This window comes from Peromyscus leucopus, chromosome 3 (genome assembly GCF_004664715.2).
Source record: "Peromyscus leucopus breed LL Stock chromosome 3, UCI_PerLeu_2.1, whole genome shotgun sequence".
Taxonomy (NCBI): Eukaryota; Metazoa; Chordata; class Mammalia; order Rodentia; family Cricetidae; genus Peromyscus; species Peromyscus leucopus.
Genome location: NC_051065.1, coordinates 107277059 through 107299692, shown reverse-complemented (window position 1 = coordinate 107299692; position 22634 = coordinate 107277059). Strand labels below are relative to the sequence as shown.

The 22634-nt window shown below is 53.5% G+C and overlaps 1 protein-coding gene across 1 annotated transcript in view; it reads left to right on the top strand.

The window, feature by feature from the left end:
• The window catches only part of Wnt7a (Wnt family member 7A), a 48465-nt gene that overhangs the window by 8158 nt on the left and 17673 nt on the right, over nucleotides 1-22634 (top strand). The window contains exon 3 of the mRNA XM_028854769.2: nucleotides 9379-9650. Coding sequence (XP_028710602.1) covers nucleotides 9379-9650 — 272 coding nt within the window. The remainder of the gene's footprint in view (nucleotides 1-9378; nucleotides 9651-22634) is intronic.

Sequence of the window (22634 nt, the reverse complement as noted above, 5' to 3'; positions counted from 1 at the left end):
GGCCAAGTCCTGTCTTGGCACAGTCTACTGTCCCCAGATGTCTGCTTATTTTGCCCTCTACCTTTCTGCTCTCCACTCCCTTAGAGATGTCTCATCACACCACTGCAGTGTATCCCTATCCACTCTTTACTTTTCTATATCATCCTGAGGCCATTGCTGACCAAGACAGCTCAAGGCCTTAGCCCTGAGGCTACCTGCTGTCTCCTAGCCATGGTCCTTGACCACAATGATAAGGATGCCTGTCTCCCAGGTGTCTAAAGGATGGATGAGACCTGTGAATCTCCCTTTGTTGCTGGGATCATCTCTATATCTCCAACCAGAGCTCTGTGGGGAGCAGAGGCCTCAGGCCAGCACATGGAAGGCTGGTGACCACTATGAGCTCAGTAGATGTAGGGATACCCCAGAATACTGGAGCAGGGGATGGGTCTAGAGCATACACAGGAGACGGCTGAGCTGCTGCAATAGCCTGCCATCCTAGTATTATACATGGTTCTCCTCAAGAGGCACCTCCCCCAGGAAGCTCTCCTTTGAGACAGCTGACCCTGCCCTACTGTGTGCTGTTGTAGTTCTGGCACTTACCATGTGTGAGCATCCCTACGTGTGGAAGAATGCATCTCCAGTTAGTCTTCTCTTCCAGCCAGAGGCTCCATGGAACTTGGGTCTGCCAAACTGTCCTCTTCTCCCAGGACCCCCAGGCCTGGTACAGACCAGAACCTGGCACATAGTAGGTTTCCATAGAGTACCGTGAAGACCACTTCTTTCCACCCTTAGAGCCCTGGAGGGCGGACTAGCCCCTTTCATTTACTGAACACCATGTCCAGGAGTCCCTCACATAGTTTATAAGTGCCTTATTTTCTTTGCTGAGAAGATAAAGCATTTCGTTTCCAACCCAAACAAGACTGAACACTGGTTGCCACACATATCCATTTGGGCCTCTTGATGCCACGGCACTGCTCATGGCGGCCGTTTTGTTTTTATGGTGTCAAGTGTAGGGCCCAGGGCCTGTGTACATTAGGCACGCCTTTCTGAATAGCCACCCAGTGTGCTCTCTCTTTTGTGATTTTCCAGTGGGATGAGTGTTGACTAGCCAAGAAAGATCATCAGAGGCTCATTCAGGAGCAGCCGTGTCCAAGTTCTGTTAGCAGACTTGCCGCCTCACCCTGCCTGGACCTGACCAGCTGCCCTGTAGATACTGCAGGGGTTTGGTTTTATGGGTGGTGATTGGGGGAACTCAGCATGTCATACTCTTTGCTCTGAGAGGGCTGGTGTGTCCACCAGCATATGAAAAGCTTTAGAAACAGCTTGAGCAGCCTCCACACAGAGGTCCCAGCTGTCCCTTGATAAAGTTCTGCAGAGAGCCGCATACTGGGAATGGCTACTCTGTGATACCCTCACAGGCACCTGAACTCAAAATGTGATTTGGAGCCAACTCTCAGGTCACCCATTCTCAGGTCCAACATCTTTTCTATGGGTCCAGAACAGGGGGCTGTTAGCATCTGATGTGATTGGGGCTGATGAGATCTGTTTCAATCAGCATTCTTCAGCAATTCCCAGAAGGCACCCAGGAAACTCAGGTGCCAGACTCTCCACACAAGTGCAGTAGAAACTCACAGACATGTCTGACATATATCCAGGAATGCGTGGTACAGGACAAAGAACTCAGACCCAAAGCCTACATCCATGAGATTTTACAGCTTCCAAGGAGTGTGTTGGGTTAAATTCATGGCTGTTAAATGCTTGTGGGCTAAGATCCTCTTGTACCTATTTGCCCACCCCATACTCACTCTCACCAGTCCCACAGACAGGATCACTGTGCAATACAAGCTGGCGAGCAACACCCTAGTCGACCACAGGCTCTGCCCTGGCACTTTCAACATCTGATGGGGACAGATAAAGCTGGGGTTGAAATGCGTTCTAAGGGAAGGGCTGTGTGGACTACAATTCAGAGTCACCTGCAGGGCCACCTGAAGTAGGAGCTGGTCTACAGGACAGGATGTAAAGAGGTGGTAGGGATGGCTCAGCAGTGTAGTGTGACTTGTACAGGATACTGGATTCTAGAGAGGATGGGCTAGCAGAACTCTGGGATGATGGACAGGGTTGGCAGAGAGGCTTCAGAAAGAAGTGGAGAACGAGGAATCCCAGATGGTTGTTTTTGTTTGTTTGTTTGTTTTTGAGACAAGGCCTCATTTAGCCCAGGCTTGCCTTAAACACAACTATGTAGCTGAGGATGGCGTTAAACTTCTCCCCGCTCCCAAGTGCTAGGGTTACAGGCATGTTCCGTCATTCCCAGACTTCCCATGGAAAGGTTTTGCACATCACATCTAGAGGTTTTGCTCAGGCAGGGAGTTGTCCAAGAGATTCGCCCAGGAGGTTGAGTGATAACCACATTCTTTGTGCACACAGAAGTTTGCTCTGTCGCCAGCATTATCAACAAAGAAATGGTGGTTTCCCATCATGTGCTCAGGGGATGCCACATTCCTTTCCAAATGTTCATGGCCTCCGGTTTGGTACCCTCCTGCAGAATTTTTTCCAGGGATGGGCACACATGACATAGGATTCAGCCTCAGGTCCACCCGCCTCTGTCTAGCGCCAGGGAAACTCTGATGCATTGATACCAGTGTGTAACCTTTCTCTCCGGGGCAGTTGTTTGAGCTTGCCCTCCTTTATTCTAGGGGACTATCTGGGTCCACATCCCTTGCTTGAGAACCCCTACAGGTCCCCCAAATGCTCTGTCTTCATACCCACAGCCTGTAAAAGTGGAGCAGTGTTTGGCTGCTTGGCAGGATGGATGGGAAGTCCTTTCCAGGGAGAGAGATAGAGCGAGGGGCGGCCAGCTCCACTTTCCCTCTGCCTTTCTTAACAATGCACCATCTTGCCCAAGCAAAAGCTCTTTTCTTTCCCCATTCTCGCTTAGAACACAGCCAACAAAGGGCTTTTTGTCTCGTTTGCATTTTTTTTTTTTGCAAGCCTCAGTTCATCCTGGATTTTCGCTCTCCTGACACTATTCTTTGAGATGAGCTTTTTGTTACATGGTTTTTCCAGCTTCCCCATGGTAGACAGTCCAATGCACACACACACACACACACACACACACACACACACACACACACACACACACTCGTGCACACGCAGTCACTTTCACACAGCCATTCATTCAACCCAGAGACTTCAGGGGTCAATAATCTAGGTCCCCACAACCTCATGGGGAGAGGAAGAAAACTCAAGTCAGGACAATATGCAGATGGATAAGGTGCTGGCCATAAACGGAGGGAGAGGACATCAGGAAGGGCCTCGAAAGTGGGGACATTTGTAGCCACATCATGGTTGAAAGGAGGCTAATAGCAGGTTGATAGCTTGGAGCTGCCTTTTACTGATCCCTGCCAGGTGTGGCTCACGCCTCCTTTCCAGAAAGATTGTTCAGGATTCCTAGTTTAGAAATGAAGACCCTGGGGCCCAAGAGGCATGTAACTTGCCCAGCATCTTGCCATGCTGGGAAGCAGGGAAACAGAGCCAGGCTGTGAACCCAGGTTCACTGGCTTCCAGACCCTGCTTTGAAACCACCTGGATACATCCATGGTGCCTCACAGAGCAGCAGAAAGGGTGTTTCTAAGCTTAGAGAAGTCAGCATAAACAGATGGTGGCCACTGGGGGACAGTTAGCCGTGTACTGTGATTTGGCTCTGTGGGAAGAGGGACCCACAGACAGAGAGCTGAGGCAGGACAGCAGTTAGAGTGGGGTGAATGACACATGCCCGTCCCCATGTCTGTGTCCTGTCTCTCCATCTGACTCAACACCCCCCCCCCCCAATTCCTAACCCTTAAATCTCCTGGTTGTGCACCGAGCGCCTCCTAACTCCTGTAGCGGAGGGCTGGGCTGTGAGCAGCTACCACACTAGCCTGCTGAGAGCTACCTGTTTCTGTCTGTCTGTCTGTTTTCCCACTCATCGCACATTTCTGCTGGTGTCACTGACTGCTCACTCTCTGACCCGTTGGCTTTAAATAGCAAAAGAGAAAAAAAATGACAATGCACTCTGTGGTTTCCAGTCAGATACCGTAAATACACCCAGATAATATTCCGGTGCAAACCGCGGGCAGCGTTCGCAAAGGGCGGAGGATGGAATCTTTGGGGCCAGCTTGGACAAGGGCTCATTTCCTCTGTCCCCATGGGACTGCTATGGAGCTGAACACAGAGGGCGTCAACCAGGCTCTGGCTTCACCTCAGCACTAACACTTACCCGCCTCCCCCTTGTTGAGATTCTGTGGTGATATATTGTCTACCCTAATAAAATTAGCCCCAAGATCACAGGACGGAACAAGCCACTAGATTAAACATGGATGCCAGGCAGTGGTGGCACACACCTTTAATCTTAGCACTCTGAGTCTCTTTGGGTTCAAAGTCACTTTGGACTACATGAGATTGACTCAGTCTAGGAGAGAAACAGAGCCAGGCAGTGGTGGCACACACCTTTAATCCCAGCACTTGAGATTTCATGCCTTTGCTTGGGAAGCACACACGCCTTTAATCCCAGGAAGTGATGGCCGGGCGGAGAAAGGCGTGAGGAGATAGGAACTAGGGATTTTTTCAGCCTGAGGAGTCCTAAAGGTAAGACATGGCTTGTTCCTTTGTCTTTCTGATCTTTTAGCATTTACCCCAATATCTGGTTTCAGGGTTTTTATTAATAAGACATTTTAACATTTGAGCTACAAGATTCCCCTAGAAGCACCCGAGAAGCCTCGACTGTCTTCAGGGCAGCCTGGCAGTGGCCTCCTGGGTTCTCAGTTCATAGGTGGGATTAGGGAGGCTCAGGGACTCAGGGTGTGGGCTCCGAGTCACCCTGCTGAGTGAGGCATAGTGGGAGTGGATGGCAAGTGCCCTGTCACACAGACTGAGCTGAAGACACCTGGGTTTGGTCCCCTGGGCTTCTGTGTAGGAACCCCTGATATGTGACTGATGAGAGTTGAGAGTAAGGTGGAGGGGAGGGAAGGGATTCCTCCCTGGGGGCCTGGGGACTGGTTCCAGTCCAGTCTCTGGAGTCGCTGGTGACCTCACACAGGCCTTCCTTCTGTCTGTGGCTCTGGGAGTCTGTCCTTTGACTCTAGGGACAGGAGACAGCTCTGCCCAAGACAGGATCCCGGGACTCAGATTTGAACTCCAGATCCCTGTCCCCTTCTCCTCATCAGTATCCCTGGCTTACCTGGTCCACACCAGCCAGGGACATTGATCTGGGTGCCCCTGTCCTGGAGACTCCCCTCCCCACAGACTCCTCAAACCTTGACACCCCAGCTCCCACCAACTACCACTGTGCTGTTCTCTTTCTTCGGAGTCCTCAGCTAACAGAGGGACGCAATCTTGTCCTCTGTCTCCCTACAAAAGCAGAGCTACACCTGAACCCCACACCTTAGTTCATCCAGCCAGCAGCACCATGCCTAGCACCCAGTGGGCGCTCAGGACATGTTTGCTGAGGGCAGGGACTGGGCACACGCTTAGCCTACGTGACAGAGGCCATGATTTAGAGGGAGACCCTTCTTTTGCCCTGGTCGTTCCTCATCACCAGAGGGGCGCTGCCAGCTTCAGCTAAGCTGACTTCTACTCCCAAAACCCATGGCAGATCTGGTGGAGAGGTGGGCTGGAATGAGAGCCATGAGCTACAGGAGAGTGGGTCATATTCCGGAGCCCACTGTCAGCTCAGGTCAGGTCATGTGTCTGGGCCTCTGTGAAGAGGTGGCTTAGGTCAGCCTGCCCCTCACAGGTTGGTTGCCTCGATGTGTCGATCTCAGCAAGATGTTCAGGACACAGCCCAGCGAGCAGCCTGTTTCTGAAGAGTTGGCACACTCTGTCTGTATGAATGCAGTGCCATCCAGCCTCATCCGCCCTCGCTGTGGAAGCTGAAGGAGCCCCTCAGAACTTCTGTGCAGGCGTCCTGCAAGTGACGCGAGATGGACTCAGTAAGCGTCCCAGTGAAGGCTTCTCCAGGCTGTGCTGGGAAGAGTGTGGGCCGTCAGGATCCAGGAATGGCTCGGGTCATGAATGGGGACACTATGTGACCTCTCAATTTGCCTCTGGCTGTACCTGTGCCTGTGACATCAGTACCTTTCTGAGCCTCATCCCTTCAGCCTCACTCTAAGGAAGGAGGCTTGAGTGGGTAGAGCAGTTGGATGACCGATGGATCCAGAACCCTTCCCTTTTGGATCTGCCATCACCCCATTTCCTTCTCAGGGTACCAGGGCCTGACCAATTACTTATGGACAAGTATTAACTGATGGCCAGATGTCATCTCTTGACAGAAATAATGCATTCTGGGAAGAGCTGATGCCTCCCTCTCTAACCATGGCTTTCAGACACAGTGACAAGGTAAGGTGGCAAGGCAGGGCTGAAGAACAATGCCACCCAACAAAGGCCTTGACTCCCAGTTCTGGCCCTAGTCTAGACAGGAAACTTTAACCAATTGCTTTTCTTCCTCAAAGCCTCCGTTTCTTTATCAGTAATATTGGATGGTGTCTTGCATTGGGGGGCTATTCCAAAACATACCCCAGAGAGCCAAGTGTGGGTCTGGCATCCAGTAGGTGCACAACAAATGTTACTCATTGTCGACTCTTGTTCCTGCAAGTCTACAGAGCCTGGGGATGACTGTCCTGGCTCCCTGGTTGCGGTAGACAGGATGGGTTGAGAGGCATGCAGCCTGTTCACCATGGGCTCCACCCCTGCCGGGTCAGACATTCCTGAGTCTCTTCATTTGCAAAGTGGGGTACTGTCACTAGCTCACTGGATGGGCCATTTATTTATTTATTTTACTTTTTTTTTTTTTTATCTCATGTGTAAGAGTGTTTTGCCTGCATGCATGTATGTGCACCATGTGTGTGCTCGGTGCCCGCAGAGGTCATCAGATCCCTTGACTCTGGAGTTACAGATGGTTGTGGGTTCTGGGAACTGAGCTGGGCCTGGGTACAGACGGCACCTGGTCCTGGGAGCACTGGTGTTAATTCGAGGGTAGTTGTTCTTCCTTGCTTCTCAGAGCAGTGGGTGCTGAGGGCCGACTTGTCGGGGAGGTCGAGGCCATGCATAGTCTGGACCAGACTCTGTGATGGCGCACCTTGAACAAGAAGCATGCCCTTCCCTCCCCTCAGGGAATGTGTGAGCAGAGGCCGTGGCCATCTCGGTAGCCATTGTCTTCAGTAGCTGACTGTCTCCCACCACGTACATTGCTCTGCGGCTTGGGAGACTCGAGAAATAGAGTGGATGGCAGGCAGACACCCAAAGTTACCTCAAGAAGCGTACATCTGCCAGGCCGCCCTGTGCAGGGAGAAGCCTGAGAAGGGTGAGGCTGAGGGGCTGAGGCTCTTGGTCTCTCCTCAGTTCTGCACTTTTGGTCTGGTTAGGTGAACCTAGTTCCTGCTGGAGTGTGACAGCAATGACCACCCCTGTGTTCTGAGGCCATTTAATCCCGGGACAGCTCTCGTTCATCTGAGGTAGCCAGGGCGGGTGTGCAGCGACGCTCCGGGTGCCCCACGGAGCCGGACCGCTCTACAGGCTCCGGTTTCTTCAAATGTAAGCGAAAGAGAATGAAGAGCCACCCCGTTCACCTTCAGTTCTGTGAGGACCAGCTAGTGCTGTCCTCCACAAATGCTGTAGTGACTGGTGTTTGGGGGGGCGTTTTCCTGCTTTAACAGTGGTCATTTTTCCTCTTCCCCACAGCCTCCATAGGAAAGCTGCTGTCACCCCTTTAACAGTGGAGGGGTTGGACACAGAGACAGCCACCTCACCTGAGGTTCCACAGCTAGAAAGCAGTCGAGCACAGTTGCCTCTGACTGTCCCTTTCTCCAAAGCCCTTGAGGGACTGACATCGATGTCACTGCGTCTCCCAGAGTTTAGTTTCTTGTGTGTCTGTTTTCTGGAGTGAGCTGGCATCCGGATTGGGGGAGGGGCTTCCTCCTTACCTCTCTGTGGTCTTGGGGAACTCAGCCCGTGCTTCAAGTGTCTTGTCAAGCTGCCACTTTGAAGAAGGACAGGGGCTCTACTCTGAGGACCCCAGTTTTGGACATTTGTTAAGCCAGGCTTTGGGCTAAGCATTTTGCGTGGCCCTCATCTTCCCCTCCTGGGTAGATATCGGCATTATCCCAGGCTCACAGATGAAGAGACCCGGGTCTTGGAGAAGAGGGACTATCCTACAACAGCCAGCAAGTAGCAGATAAGAAGCAGACATAAGTCTATCTTGATAGGGATGCTGTGGGTGGGTTTCATGAACGCAAGAGCAATACTGGCCCTGTCCAGCCAAGCAGGGCGCCGAAGCAGCAGTGCGGAGCGGGCAGGGAAGTGGTGTGTGAAGCAGGTTCCAAGGAAGCCCAGGTGGGAGCCCAGATGCTGGAGCGAAGGGTCTATGTTACCTGCAGGTTTCTCACCGGCTTCCGCAGTCTCCCCGGCCGGCCGCCCTTTGCCATCTCTGACCCAGCTCCCAGAACGCGTTCTTCTGAGCTGTCTTCTCCCACCCATGCCCCTGCTCCAGCTTCTGCTCCTTCCTCAGTCCCCCAGGCTGTAAGAACTGTGGGCCCAGGGCTCATTCAGGGGTCATCATGGGCAAGTCCTCTTCTCCTTCACCCTGCAGAGCACACACGGCTCTTTGGCAAAAGCTGCTCTGAGGCCCAGAGAAGCTAAGTGGCTGCGTGTCAACCTGACACTGGCCTCCACTCAGCATTTCCGTTGGCTTCATCTTGATGCGCAGACCTCTCTGCCCCTTAACGGTGGGACAAGGGGACCACGGAGAGGGCAGAGGACAGCTGTGTGAAACAGTGTGTCACACAGCAGTATCAGTGACCGAGAGCCGGCAATACTGTTTCTATAGGTGCCACGTGCTGAACACTGGCTAGAGCTTTGAAGACGAACCCTTAGTGCTTCTAGCCGCTGTCACAGCTGAGGAGACCAAGGCACGGGGCGGGGGTGATCACTGGTCAAGTCACAGAGGCAGGGATTAATGGCTCCATCTTCAGCCTTCAGCCTGTGCACGCCACAGGTGTTCCATAAGTGTCGCTTTTCCGTGATGTGAACACATGCACAGGTGACATGATCCCGTCAAGTGTGCTGGGAGAGACTGTAGGTAGAAATGGGACAGAAGAACCCCCCACCCTGTGCGCACCCCAATCCGGCTTTCCAGAGGGTCGGGGATTGCAGCAGAGCGAGTGTGTACTTGACTGGGGTCCCAGGCATTATTGCCACCCTAAGGAGCTCTCTGCATAGTCAGCATCAGGCACCTGGTTGGTTTTTGGAGAGCCACTGCACCGTGCTCAGCCTCTCCAGGGGCCAGATCCTACCTTCTCCCTAGGTGTCCTTTCCGGAGTGCCTCCTGAATCAGCTCTTACAAAGCTCTCTCCACTCTTCTGCCCCCAGGGAGCCGGGAGGCTGCCTTCACCTATGCGATCATCGCTGCGGGTGTGGCCCACGCCATCACAGCCGCCTGCACCCAGGGCAACCTGAGCGACTGTGGCTGCGACAAGGAGAAGCAAGGCCAGTACCACCGGGACGAGGGCTGGAAGTGGGGTGGCTGCTCTGCCGACATCCGCTACGGCATCGGCTTCGCCAAGGTCTTCGTGGATGCCCGGGAGATCAAGCAGAATGCCCGTACCCTCATGAACTTACACAATAACGAGGCAGGCCGGAAGGTAGGCAGCAGGGAGGACGCTGCAGTGAGGTCCTTGGTGACAGGGGTGGCGTCTGGGAAAGCCCAGCTCTGCACCTCGCTTCCTTCTGCTCCACTCAGGTGTCACGAGTGTGTGGTGTGAAGCTTATGGGCTGAGTAGAAAAAAAAAAATGGGTGCCTCTCAGCCAGGAGGGACAAGGGAGGCTGGTGAGTTCTCCAGGGCTCCACTGTCAGCTGTAGAAACCGACTCTGGGGAAAGACTGAGGCAGGTGCCAGAGGCATCCACATGGACCAGCTTTCAGAGCAGCTACCCATTTCCTGTCGCCTAAACCAAGATCTAAGCCCATCCTAGAGGAGTAGGGCAGGATTTCTCCTGTTTCCTGCAGACCGGCTAGGAAGGGGAGGGCGCTGGATGCCCAGTCCATGAGGAGAAGCAGATGGGACTGAAGGGCCAGAGGAGAAAGCGAGGAGCCATGAGCTGGGGGTAGTAGAGGGAGGCAGGTCCTCCCAATGTAAGAACCAGCATGAAGGCGGCACCAATACAGGCTGGGAGCCCTATCCCAGAAGTATGCACCCATCATCAACCTGACCAGGCACTGAGGGACACCTAGGTCAGTGTGACCTGAGAGGGCAGTGTCCCTGGTGGAGGCCTGAGGCTGGGGTGGGTTTCCGAAGGCCTGTGAAGGATTGGAAGCGGGAGGGGGGTTTGTGCTTTGCCCCATGAGGTATCTGCGAGGCAGGGTGGAAGGACTGACAGAGACAGAGCTGTGGTGAAGCGGGGGTGGGGAGTGGGGTGTCCTCAGGTCTGACGAGCTCGTCACAGCTGGGTGGGCTCTGGGAGCAGGACAGACAGTCCCTGAGTGTAAGTCTCTGGGTTTTCTGTGCCACCCCTTCATCTTTACAACTGGTCTTGGAATGGGAAAAGCCAAGACTGAAGACAGTTCCCAGAAGGGCTCAGACATGAGAGTCTGCTCCTTGGTCTAGGTGGCCGTGGCAAAGCAGTGTCTTGTCCTGGTGGAGCAGGTCCCCGGATGTTTCAGCTCACAGTGTCCCCAGGAGGTCGTGTCATTTGTACCATACTTTTACTGGTGAAGAAACTGAGGCACAGGCAGGAAGCGATGCGCTAAAGGTCCCCTAGCACCGGCACCAGACACGTCTGGCCACAGTGTTCACATTCTCTGCGTGGATGTGCCCATGGCTGCAGCGGCTGAGCCGGAGGCAGGGTCGCCTTTGCTCGGTCAGCTTCTGTCCCTCACTGCTGTGCTGCCAGGGCTGAGGTGAGGAGGGCAGGCATCCCACTAAGATCTGACCCACCATCCTCGGCGCTCAGCCAGGGCAGGCGTGAGTCCATGTTGCCTACATATGCAGCACCCAGAGGGCCCCAGTGAGGAGTGTGGCTGGCGGCCTGCATACTGTGAGGACGTAAACAGGATAAGGGCTACCCTACCCCCTTTCTTGTGTCCCCCTGACCACATGCTCTGTGCCACAGCCTCTGGGCAGCTTTGATAACCAGGAGAGACCTGGTCTTCCCTAGGATGATATCCAGGTAAATCGGGTGGCCCCAGGGACCATCCGTCCAGAGGGGTCATTCTGTGGGGGGTCTCAGCTGTCCCTTCCCTTTCCACTGCTGTAGTCAAACTCCCAGGGGAGATTGGAGGTCACAGTCCCTTCCTGAAGCTCCCACTCTTTGGGGACAGGCAGAAGGCAACAGCTTCCCTCTCCTTTACCTCCAATGTCCTTACCCCAGGTGCCTGCATGGCCTATGTTGAGGCAAAGCATGAGGCTAGCCCATGGATCACAGTAAACCAGGCTAGCTGCTTTGGTAAGAGAGCCTCGTAAGCTGCACAGTTGGTTCTAGGCACAAGGCTGTGGCTGCTGCTCAGTTATGCTACCCTGGGCCTGTGGTACTACATGGTCACAGGAAAAGCTCAGTAGGCTTCCTGGAAGAGGCAGGCCCCAAAGATAGCTGAGTTTGGCTGATCAGAGGAAAGAGGTAAAGGCCCGGAAGGATAGGACCTACGGTAGAGTGGAGTCTGGCTGGTCTGTGGGCTGCTGGGGGATCCCCAAATCTGATAGGATGTCCTGATGTGGCTTCTCCTTGTCCACGTCTCAGCCATGATATCCCCTCTAGGGGAGCTTCCTTCTCGTTCCTTCCCCACCTCTTTTGGGATGCAGCTTTGTTCCATAGCTTTCTCAGGACAGCCTTGGGGTGTCCCTTACAGCTGCACCCCAGGCCCCGGAGACAGACATGCTGCACATGGACACATTGATCAGAACTCGTGCATGGTAACTAGTTAGAGGTGCTTTGGCTCCAGAGCAGTGGGGGGTAGAAGTCATGGGAACAGGCTGTGGAGACAACAAGGCCCAGATAGACATTGGGTATGGGTGGAGCACGGGCTGGGCCTGCCTGAGGGGTGAGGAGCAGAGAAGGAGGGCGAGGACCTGTCTTAGTCAATATTCTATTGCTGTGAAGAGACACCATGACTAAGGCAACTCTCAGGAAAGAACGCATTTAGTTTGGGGCTGGCTTACAGCTTCAAAGTTAGTTCCTTGTCCTCATGGCAGGGAGCACCATGGAAGCTTAGGTGGAAGATACATCATTATGTGTAGGCAGAGAGAGAGAGAGAGAGAGAGAGAGAGAGACAGAGACAGAGACAGAGACCGAGACAGACAGAGACAGAGAGAGACAGAGACAGAGAGAGTGAGAGACTGGGCCTGGCATAGGTTTTTGAAACCTCAAAGCCCATCCCCAGTGACATATTTCCTCCAACAAGGCCACTCCTCCTAACTTCTAATCCTTTCAAACAGTGCCACTCCCTGGTGACTAAGCCTTCAAATATGTGAGCCTCTGGGGGCCACTCCGATTCAAACTGCCACAGGACCCTTGGGTGTTTTCCCACAAAAAGCAGCTCATCTAGAGACCAGGTACTATCCCGAGTGGGAGGGTTAGCGGGGCCACTGGCCTAGGCCTGCGTCCCAGAGGATATTACTAATTTGTAAAGCACACCCCTCCCCAGGACTTCCCAGCATATTCCAGGCTGCGCTGGACTCCACACGGCTGATGAGGAAAGGCCCACAGCAGTTGGGCTTGGGAAGGATCGTGGTCTTGTTGATCACCCGCTGCCTCACGGAGACAAGACTCAACCTGACCACAGGCTCTGGGGCTTGTCAGCAGCTGGTGTGAGAGAAAAGGGAGGGGCAGGAGAGCCAGGAGAAAGGCCGCCCATGCCGTCTGCAGGCTGCTGAGGGGTCACTGCTGCAGAAGCGCTGACTGTGTGCCCTGCAAAGGAGGAGGGCCAGTGTGAGGCTTCTGCCCTCAGTGGACTCCGGAACCAGTGGTCAGGGCACGGCGGGCCACTGTGCCCCAGCCTCTGATGGCAGGGGTAGTCACAAAAAGGCAGGCCAGGGACGGTAGATGCCTCTGGGGAAGGTGGCTGGGAGCTCAAGTCTCTCCCGTTAGCCTTTTAGGGCCACATTAATTTCTAGATTGATGTCCCAGGCCACTCTGCTTTGCAGGCTGGTGGAGTACTAGGCTCACTCATTCCGGTTAGTGGTTCAAATCACAGGACACTTGAGGGAGACAGACGTCTGGAGAATGGGCCTGAAATCCTCACAGTGATCTCTGTATCCTTGGATTATCTCTTTCCCATCCCCTGGCAGGGAGAGGAGCTAATTACTCCATGGTCGTGTCCTCAAGATTCTCAGGTTAGTGTGAGTCAGAAAAAGGGGCCAAACTTTTGACTCGTGGCTGAACGTTGTAGGAGAAAGATGGTTCAGAAAACACAGCTTTCCTAAGGGAAGAAAGCGCTCTTCAGCCAGGCCTTGAAGGATAAACAGAAGGATTCCAGGAAGAGGACACCTAGCATAAGCAGGCATGGGACTCGGTGGTGGAGTGTCTGCATTCATAAATGCCCTGCACTCAATCCCCAGCATTAAAAAAAAAGGGGGGGTTGTTAAATCTTCAGAGAGCAGTAGGGGCTCCATGGTCTGAGGCTGGGTAAAAGGTAGTGAGGTTGCCCAGGAGGCTGGAATCAAATACCAGGCCTTACATGTCAGAAGTAGCCAGAAACAATGTAATGGCGGTGAGCTTTGGGTGGCTTCCTGTCCTTCCCTGACATGGAATGGAGAGGATCGAAAGGCTCTAGAGGTAGCAGGTGTCAACACCTAGGAGTTAGGGAAGCATAACAAGCAGCCTTTGGGCAACGTTTGGCAGCGTGCCCCTCACTGGGTTAGGCAGAGGAGACAGGTAGCGAGCGTAAGGGGCCCCCGAGACATAGAGGTGGTGACTCCTAGGGTGCTGGCACCTGACTATAGCTTTTGGAGAATGCCTGTGTGGAGCAGGCCCACGACCCACTGGAGGGCGGGAACAGCTAAGAACACCAAAGGCTCTGAGGGGTGCTGGGAAGGAAAAAACAGAGGCCAGGAAGGTTCTGGGAAGGGAGGTGCTAGCAGGGAGGTGACCAGAACAAGGACCACCTGGCCTGCACAGGAAACACTCCTCCCAGTCTGCATGTTACGGTGGCTTCTGCTGTTTCTTCACCTGGCAACGTTATCTCCAAGTCCCCACAATGACATGGTATCTTCCTACTGGCTGTGGAGGCCTTGGTGTACCGGCCCTCAGGGTGAAGTGTGCTGTGGAGCTCTGGAGGGTCCTGGGGAAGGATGGGCTGTCAGCAGCCCCTGAAGCAGTGGAGGTTGTGACCAGGACAGGCAGCCTGAGGACAGGGCCCCCCACTGGGACAGGCCAGGCTTGCTGGAATGTGCCTTGCTCCAGGGAGGTGAGCTAAGGGGGATGGAATTCCACCTGAGTGTGGAGTCACCTCTTGCTCACAAGGGGTGTTGGTCTTGTCCCTTCCTGCCCTGCCCTGTCTGGTCTGGGTGCTCCTGGGGGCTGGCTCTCTACCCTGGGCATGGCTGTAGGGAGGCCAGTGTATCGGGGACAGCAGGGACCCAGCCCCTGGCAGCGAGGGCGAGGCCCAGATAAGACTTGCTCCACTTTGCTGCCGCTAGAAGCCACTTGCATACTTACCCAGAGAGAGTGGACAGTGTGGCATGTCAAGGGCCCAAGAGGCCAGGCCCCACCTCCCCGGAAGCCAGCTAGCAGTCCTCAGGCTACTGTGCTTACAAGTCCTGCCCCACATTTGGGGCAGATAGGGGAGTCTCACCTTCAAAATGCAGGAAAGGCCTGCATCCTGGGCTCAGTGGATCTGGATGAAGGTGGCCTTAGGTCTCAGAGGCTTTTCCAGGTCTGACATTGGGGTAGAAGAAAACACAAAGCTCTTGAGGACCTTGCCCTTGCCCTCCCATGCTCACTAGCCTCTAGCCCTGACCTCCTGGGCCAACCATCTTGCTCCCACTCAGGGTTTTTACACACGCTGTCCATCAGGGTGAAGTTCAGCCCCTTCTCAGAAGTCTTCTCTTTCCAGTGTTCACCTAGTCTCAATAATACCACTCTGCTTATTTATTTGTTTGTTTGTTCATTTATTGATTTAGAGACATAGTCTTGCTATATAACCCAAGCTGGCCTTGAACCGGCCCCCCCCCCCGCCTCTTTCTCTCTTTCTTTTTTGGTGTTTGTGGGGGTTTAAAACAGAGTTTCTCCATGTACAGCCCTCTGCTTTTATTTTTAAAGGCAACCCCCGCCATTTGAACTTCTTCTGTTTGCACAGCCCTTCATGTCTTTATTGTCCACTACCTCCCACTACAAGGTCAGCATCATGAAGGTCAGGACAGCTGAGTCGTCCGTGCCTGGAATGGTGCCTGGCACACAGTAGGGTTCAAGAAAGGTTTCCAGAGTCCGTGCGTGAATGGCAAGTGTCTGCTCTTTCCCGGAAGTGTCTTGGGAGGAGGATGCCAGATGGAATTTGAGATTCCCAGTTAAATTTGGATTCAAGATAAGTAAGAAATAAATTTAATTTACGTGTGTCCCAAATGTTTTATGAGACACACAATTAGATGTCTTCTTTGTTTATGTCAAATTCAAATTTAACTGTTTTGTGTATTCTGAGTAAAGCTCATGCTGTGGTAACTATGGGCTCACATGAAATTGAAAGAACACAGAGACTCTGAGGACCTGTTGTTCAGCTCCCCCACAGTGACAGCCTGTAGAATTGTAGGACGCTGTCACCCCAGGACCCTGGCATTGATACCACGGAAGTACAGAGCCTGAGGACCGTGTGCCATTTCCCCCCCTCAGGACCCCCAGTCACCACACATCACTAATGTTTATAATTTTGCTGTGCTAGAAGGTTGGATAGGAGTGGGGAAATATGCAGCCGATAGAATCCCTTCTTGCTCGATGTTATCTCCTAAACTCACTCAAGCTGCTGTGTGCAACAATAGTTCTTGCCTCTCAGCAGTCACGTGACAGTCCACGTGACAGTCCATGGCTCAGAGGCGGCACACTTGGTTTAGCCGTTCCCCCGCTGAAGGGCGTCTGGTTTGTTGGCAAGCTTGGACCGTTGTAAATAAAGCTGCGGTGAATGTGTGTGTACAGATTTTTCTACGGATGTGAATGTCTAGTTCTCTATGCTACATGCCAAGAGAGCCGAATACTGTTGCTGAGAGTTTCGCTTTATGATAAAGCAGCTAAGCAACGCTACAGAGGGGTGTCAGCTTCGCATCCCTACATGACAACTGCTGAGACCACTGAACTGTGAAGGGGAAGGGATGCCTTGGCTCCTGGTTTTGGGGGTAAATGGGTTGATCCTGCTGATTTGGGTCTGTAGCAGCTCATCACAATAGGATGTATGATGGAGCAAAGCTGCATACTTCGTATCTGGAAGGTGACAGACAGGGATAGGGTGGGCCATGTCCCACGTTCCCCTTTGAGGGCACCTTCAGTGACTTGAAGACTCCCTTGCCTCTTGAAGATCCCCCTGTCTATTGGGAAGCAGCCCTTTACTACATGGGCCTTCTGGGGACATCCCAGGTTGAACTACAGCACTGGCATTGCCAATTTCCACTCCCAGAAGCCATCTGTGAGTGACCCAGCTTCTCCACACCCGTGCCCACACTTGCTGATAACACAGGTTTTTATTTCTGTCGCTGGGATGGGCGTGTGCCGTATCTCAGCAGGGCTCTAGCCACACCTCCAGTGGCTGATAAGATGAGCATCTCTCCTTGTGTGTTTCTGCCATCTGTGTACCTCAGAGGGTATGGTGGGAACGTGTCTGTCCATCCTCTGGCTCACGTTTGAGACTGCTGGCTTTTTTGGCTGTTGGTTTTGGACATTCTTAATTCATCTCTTCAGGCGCTTTTGTCAGGTCTGTGGTTTGCAAGCCTTTCCTGGGTCTACAGCCCTGTCTTTTTATGACAGGGCCTTTCCCAGAGCCAAAGTGGGCTTGTTGTTACTGTCGTTTGTTTTTATACACTGTCTCACTGTAGCTCAACTGGCCTTGAACTTGTGGGAGGAAAGTACTTTCAAAGTTGGCTAAGAAACCTTTGCTACCCTGGGTCCATAGGGTGCTTTATCTCTAAAAGTTTTGCATTTAAATTCCTGGTGTGGTGGCATGTGCCCATAGGCCCAGGACTCAGAGGGCTGAGGCAGGTAGATTGTGAGTTTGAGGTCAGCCTGATCTATACAGTAAAGCCCTGGCTCAAAAAAAAAAAATTAAGCATTTAAGCCCACTCATTTTGTAACTAGATTAACTAGATGTTTTAAGCCTGGTACAAAGCTTACCACTTCAACTATGCATATATATATATATGATTATGCAGCTCAAGGTCCATTAGTATCATGAAACACTACCACATCTGTGCACAGCCTCCATCACACTTGTCCAGAGCCCCCATCACACCTGCGTAGGAGATAACATCACACTTGTGCCAGAGACACCACCATACCCATGCCAGAACCTCCATCTCCACACCTGTACCTTGTCCTCCATCCCCACACCTGTACCTTGTCCTCCATCCCTACACCTGTACCTTGTCCTCCATCCCCACACCTGTACCTTGTCCTCCATCCCCACACCTGTACCTTGTCCTCCAGCCCCACACCTGTACCAGGGCCTCCATCCCCACACCTGTACCAGGGCCTCCATCCCCACACCTGTACCTTGTCCTCCATCCCCACACCTGTACCTTGTCCTCCATCCCCACACCTGTACCTTGTCCTCCATCCCCACACCTGTGCCAGGGCCTCCATCCTCACACCTGTACCTTGTCCTCCATTCCCACACCTGTACCTTGTCCTCCATCCCCACACCTGTACCAGGGCCTCCATCCCCACACCTGTACCTTGTCCTCCATCCCCACACCTGTACCTTGTCCTCCATCCCCACACCTGTACCAGGGCCTCCATCCCCACACCTGTACCAGGGCCTCCATCCCCACACCTATATCTTGTCCTCCATCCCCACACCTGTGCCAGAACCTTCATCAAATTCTTTGATTTCAACAACTTGAAAGCTGCAGCCTCAGCCCCAACACCCCAACCCAAAGCCTCCAGTCACTGGAGCTACAAACCACAGCATAGACTCCCCACTTCCTGTCCTGGCCTAATGACACACTTTTCCTCTCTGCTTCCACAAATTTGACCATTCCCGAGACCAGTTAAGAATCCAGAATTAAGCTAGATTGGGGTGTTTTCCTTCCATGTCTGGCCTGAACTGGCCTCATGTCTTACAGGTTCTCATGTTGCAGGTGTGACTTGTGTGACAATATTCCTATTTTAGCTTGATTTTCATGGTGGTTGAATCTGGTTCCTCTGGCCAGTCCTGGTGCCCAGACAAGGAGTGTAACCTCTAAGAAGGAATTGGACCAGGAGAAGGAATTGTAGGCCTATTCTTGATCTAGAGACTTCTTCTGAGGGCCCACAGGTGGAGAAGCAGGCCAGGATTGGTACCCAGCCCAGCTTAGGCTCTCCTGCCTTGTGGTAGGACAGGCTGGATGAGAAGCCGTGGCAGAGGCTGGGACCATGATGGAGATGAGAGTCCAGGAAGAGGACTAGGCTATTGATACTGATGAATCGAGAACTGGTCTAGAGAAGCCATGGAGAGGAGAGTCCAGGAAGAGGACTAGGCTATTGATACTGATGGAGTGAGAACTGGTCTAGAGAAGCCATGGAGAACAGGTCAGAAGGGAACTGACCCTGGTCAGGGTGGAGGGTGTTCATGAGGGCTAGGGTTTTTCCTCTTCGTCCAACATAGCCAGGGCTGGGTCCAGCCAGCTCCTGCGATTGATGCCACAGTGATAACCATGACCAGTATCCAGGGAAAGAGGGAGGAGATAAGGGAGGGGTGGAAATCAGTGGCCAGGCAGGGCAGCTCTTCCCAGAGAAGCTGGCAAGGCCTGTGGGTCCCCAGCTGTCACTTTGCTCTGGGCTGCCAAGACCTCCTCTACTCAATCCCGTGAAGACATGACAACCTAGGCTTAACTCAGAGAATGGCTGGACACCCTGGCCCCAGAGGAACGTGGGTCACTCATCCAGGAAGAGGGTGACTTTTAGTGAGCCGTCACTGTCCCTCGGGCCCTCAGCAGGCCAGGATGCCCAGCAGGGAGAGCGTGGGAAAAGGCAGGTTCAAGCTCAGGTGAAGGAGACACAAGGCTCTTGTCAGGGGGATTGACACAGGCAGACACAGGTTCTCTGCTAGGGGGACACGGGAAGTCTAATATCAGCGCTAACAGTACAATCCCATTTAACCCCCACAACTGCTAACCTTCTGCCTGGTCACAAGTCTGCCTTCCCCGATTTACACTTGGGAAAATGGAGGTGAAAAGAGGTAAAATGGTCCAAGGCTACACGGCACTCAAGTTACGCTAGACATCTGAACTCAAGCTGGCTCCAGACTCAACAATGTCTGGGCCTGACCTTTCTCAGTCCTGACACCCCATGAGTGATTCCTCACTACTATCCCCAAAGTCTGGAACCTTCTGAAGCAACTCAGAAGCTTTGGTCCTCAGCCCCCAAGGTGCCACTCTCTAACCCCTGGGGACTGAGGGCCATTCAGGCACTGTGTCCTGTCTTGCTCTGCTTGTGGGGCCCTAGACAATGTCTTCCACCTAGAAGAGGACACCTGGGGGCCAGAGAAACAGCTGATTTAGAGGTTTATGCATTTATGTCTTTTTTTGGGGGGGTAGGGGTTCGAGACAGGGTTTCTCTATGTAGCTTTGTGCCTGTCCTGGATCTCGCTCTATAGACCAGGCTGGCCTTGAACTCATAGAGGTCTGCCTGCCTCTGTCTCCCGAATGCTGGGATTAAGGGCGTGTGCCACCGCCGCCCGGCTGCATTTATGTCTGATAAAGCAGAGTTCTGGGCCTTCACAGCTCTGGGCTTGTGCTCGGCAGAGGGCAAGCTTGGAGCCCTGGGCCTTCACCTGAAGGGTCCTTCTTGTTCTACTAGACAAACATGAGCTTCACTCAGCATCCCCCAGAGCCCAGCCTGGCAGACACTTGATGTCTTGGGGTGGCACAATCCAAGGGTTAGTGCGGACCGTGTGGTTGAGAAGGCTGCTTTCATTCCTGTTCACAGTGTATACTGCTGTGCATTTGGCTGGACCCGGCCTTGCTGCTTCTGGCCTGGGTGTCCTTAAGGCTGTCACTTTGCTTCTCTGTGCCTCCTCTTTCCATCTGTGACATGGGCTCATCTCATAAAGCGATGCTAACAAAATGATCAAATGGACTGAAGGTGTTTATGGTCACATTGGTAAACAGTCTCCTTAAGTCGCAAGTGACTTTCTGAACAAACTGCAAATGAGTACCATGAAAACTCAGTTCTTTGGCCCGGGTTTCTAGGGCTTGGTGTCCACGTGTGGCTCATGGTTAGCTTATGACTTCCCTGGTACAGGAAGTCCCCTAGATGCTGGTGAGCATGGGGGTATTCAGAACTTAGCATTAATAGAGAAACTTAGGAAGGCCTCCACAGCCGGCCACCTTCCTGGCCTCCAGGACCAGCCATGTGATTTCCCCTAGAAAGAATCCCCCATGTGGCTGACCTGGCAAGAGCTTACTGGAAAGTCACCAGAGGAGGGGAGGGCCAGTGGGGTGGGGCAAAGGTGGGGCTCCATTACGCCACAGCGAGACCAAGACTAAGTGTGCCCACTGGGCACACAATTGCTTTCTTTGTCCCCAGGAGGGGGACTAGAACTCAGGGTGTTGTCAAATGAGTGACGGGGAGACAGCAGAGGGGGGTTTGAGCGGGCTAAGAGGCATGGCATGGTCCCGCAGGGACGGTAAGACTGGCAGCCGTCACCTCTCCCAATCCTGGACACGTGTGTCCTTTGCAGGAAAATTCAGGTGTGATAATATACTGAAGAGGGCCTTCTGCCTAGCCAGGGAGACTCACCGGCAGTGTGCGTCTGACCCCAGGGAGATGGCTCAGGCCGGGGGTGCCTGCCATGCCATAGGAAGGCTTTCCCTGTTCCCCGCGGGATGATCCGTCACCTGCCCACTGCATGGATGGTGGCGGAGGTCCAGGCAGCAGCTGGAGGAGTGCAGCAGGCCACTGGCAGGAGGGGTGGGGCCTCCAGCCAGACCTGGGCCCTGGCTGTGGGCAGTGCCAGCCTCAGCTGCTCGCTGTGCTGTGCCGTGTCGAGGCTAGACATACTTTGTGTGGGCTCATCCCCTTCCACGTGTGCCTCGCCTCATAGCCGCTCTCACCCCACAAGAGAGGGCCTGCTGTTACTCCGGGCACAGGAGGAAACTGAGGCACGGAATGAGTGGTATGCCTGAGGGAGCCCTGTGTCCATCCCCTGTTTCCTAGCCCTCCACTGTGTGTGTCCCCGTGCAGTGTTTAGATGGCAGGGCTGGTATGCTGCAGTCACAATGACTAGCAAGTTACACACACCTTATTCTTGCAAGACCGTCACTATTTACACCTTTTCCTGGTCAAGCCCTGCAGCTCTGTGCAGGTGAGCAGTGTCAGTGGGTCCCTGTTGCAAGCAGGCCTGGCCGCTGAGGCTCAGGGGGGCCTTTGTGCACCAGGAGGGTTGCGCTGCAGGTAGCTGTTCTCCTCTGGGCAGGTGGGGTTGCTGGCCACACCCTGCTCTAACTCTCAAGAATTCCAGTTGGGCCTTTGTTCTGTGCTGGCAATAGAAATGGCCTGGGTGTGGGAAGAGCTTCCTCCCAGTCTTAACTGTACTGCTTATTTGCTGTATGATCTTGAACAGTTGCCTGTCTCTGAGGCTTAGTTTCCCTCCTCCATGTGCGCAGGGGATTCCAATAATAGACTTCTTGGACCCACTGTGCAAGCTCAATGCCTGCAAAGTTCTGGATGGCCAGTGTTTCACTGTGGAACGCTTGGAGCCCTGAGCAGCTGCACTGAGACGGCACGAGCCCAAGAGGCAGGGGTTGCAGAAATAACATGAAAGCCACAGTTGTGTTCTAGGCGCTATGGTTTGTTTGTTTGTTTGTTTGTTTGTTTGTTTGTTTATAGGGGTGGTGGTGAGGCAGGATCTCATTATGTAGCCCCGGCTGGCCTGGAACTCACACAGATCCATCTGCTTCTATCTCCCGCGTGGTGAGATGAAAGACCTGCACTACCACACCTGGCTAGAACCTCTGTTCTATTCCTCAGGCTCTCACTAGCTCTGTGCTCCACCTTCTTTGAAACCCTGCCCTAATAGCATGTTGGAAAGATCTGGGGAGAAGGAGCTGTCTGGAAGCCATTGAGATTTGTCACTTCTGAATAGGGAGGGCCACAGGAGACCAAGCCATTGTGTGACATTATGAATTCCCCGAGATGGGTCTCTAGATCAGTCAGTCATACTTGAGCTGCTCCTCAGTAGAGAGGCTGCCCTTGTCAAGTCCAGGACCTGCAAACTTCTCCACAGAGCCTTGTCTACACCCAGAACTTCTGTCCACACTCCTGGCCGCTGCACCCAGCAGCTGCCCTCCTCCTGGCTGCAGACTGTCCAGTGGCCTGGCATATCCTTGCCCTGTTCCGGAAGCATCAGTGCCACCCAAGGACAGAGCCTTGGCCTTGCCTCTCTCTGGCTGTGCGCTTCCTTTCACACCCCACAGGTGGGAGGGACTTCACCTACTGCCCCATTTCTGCTCTACTACC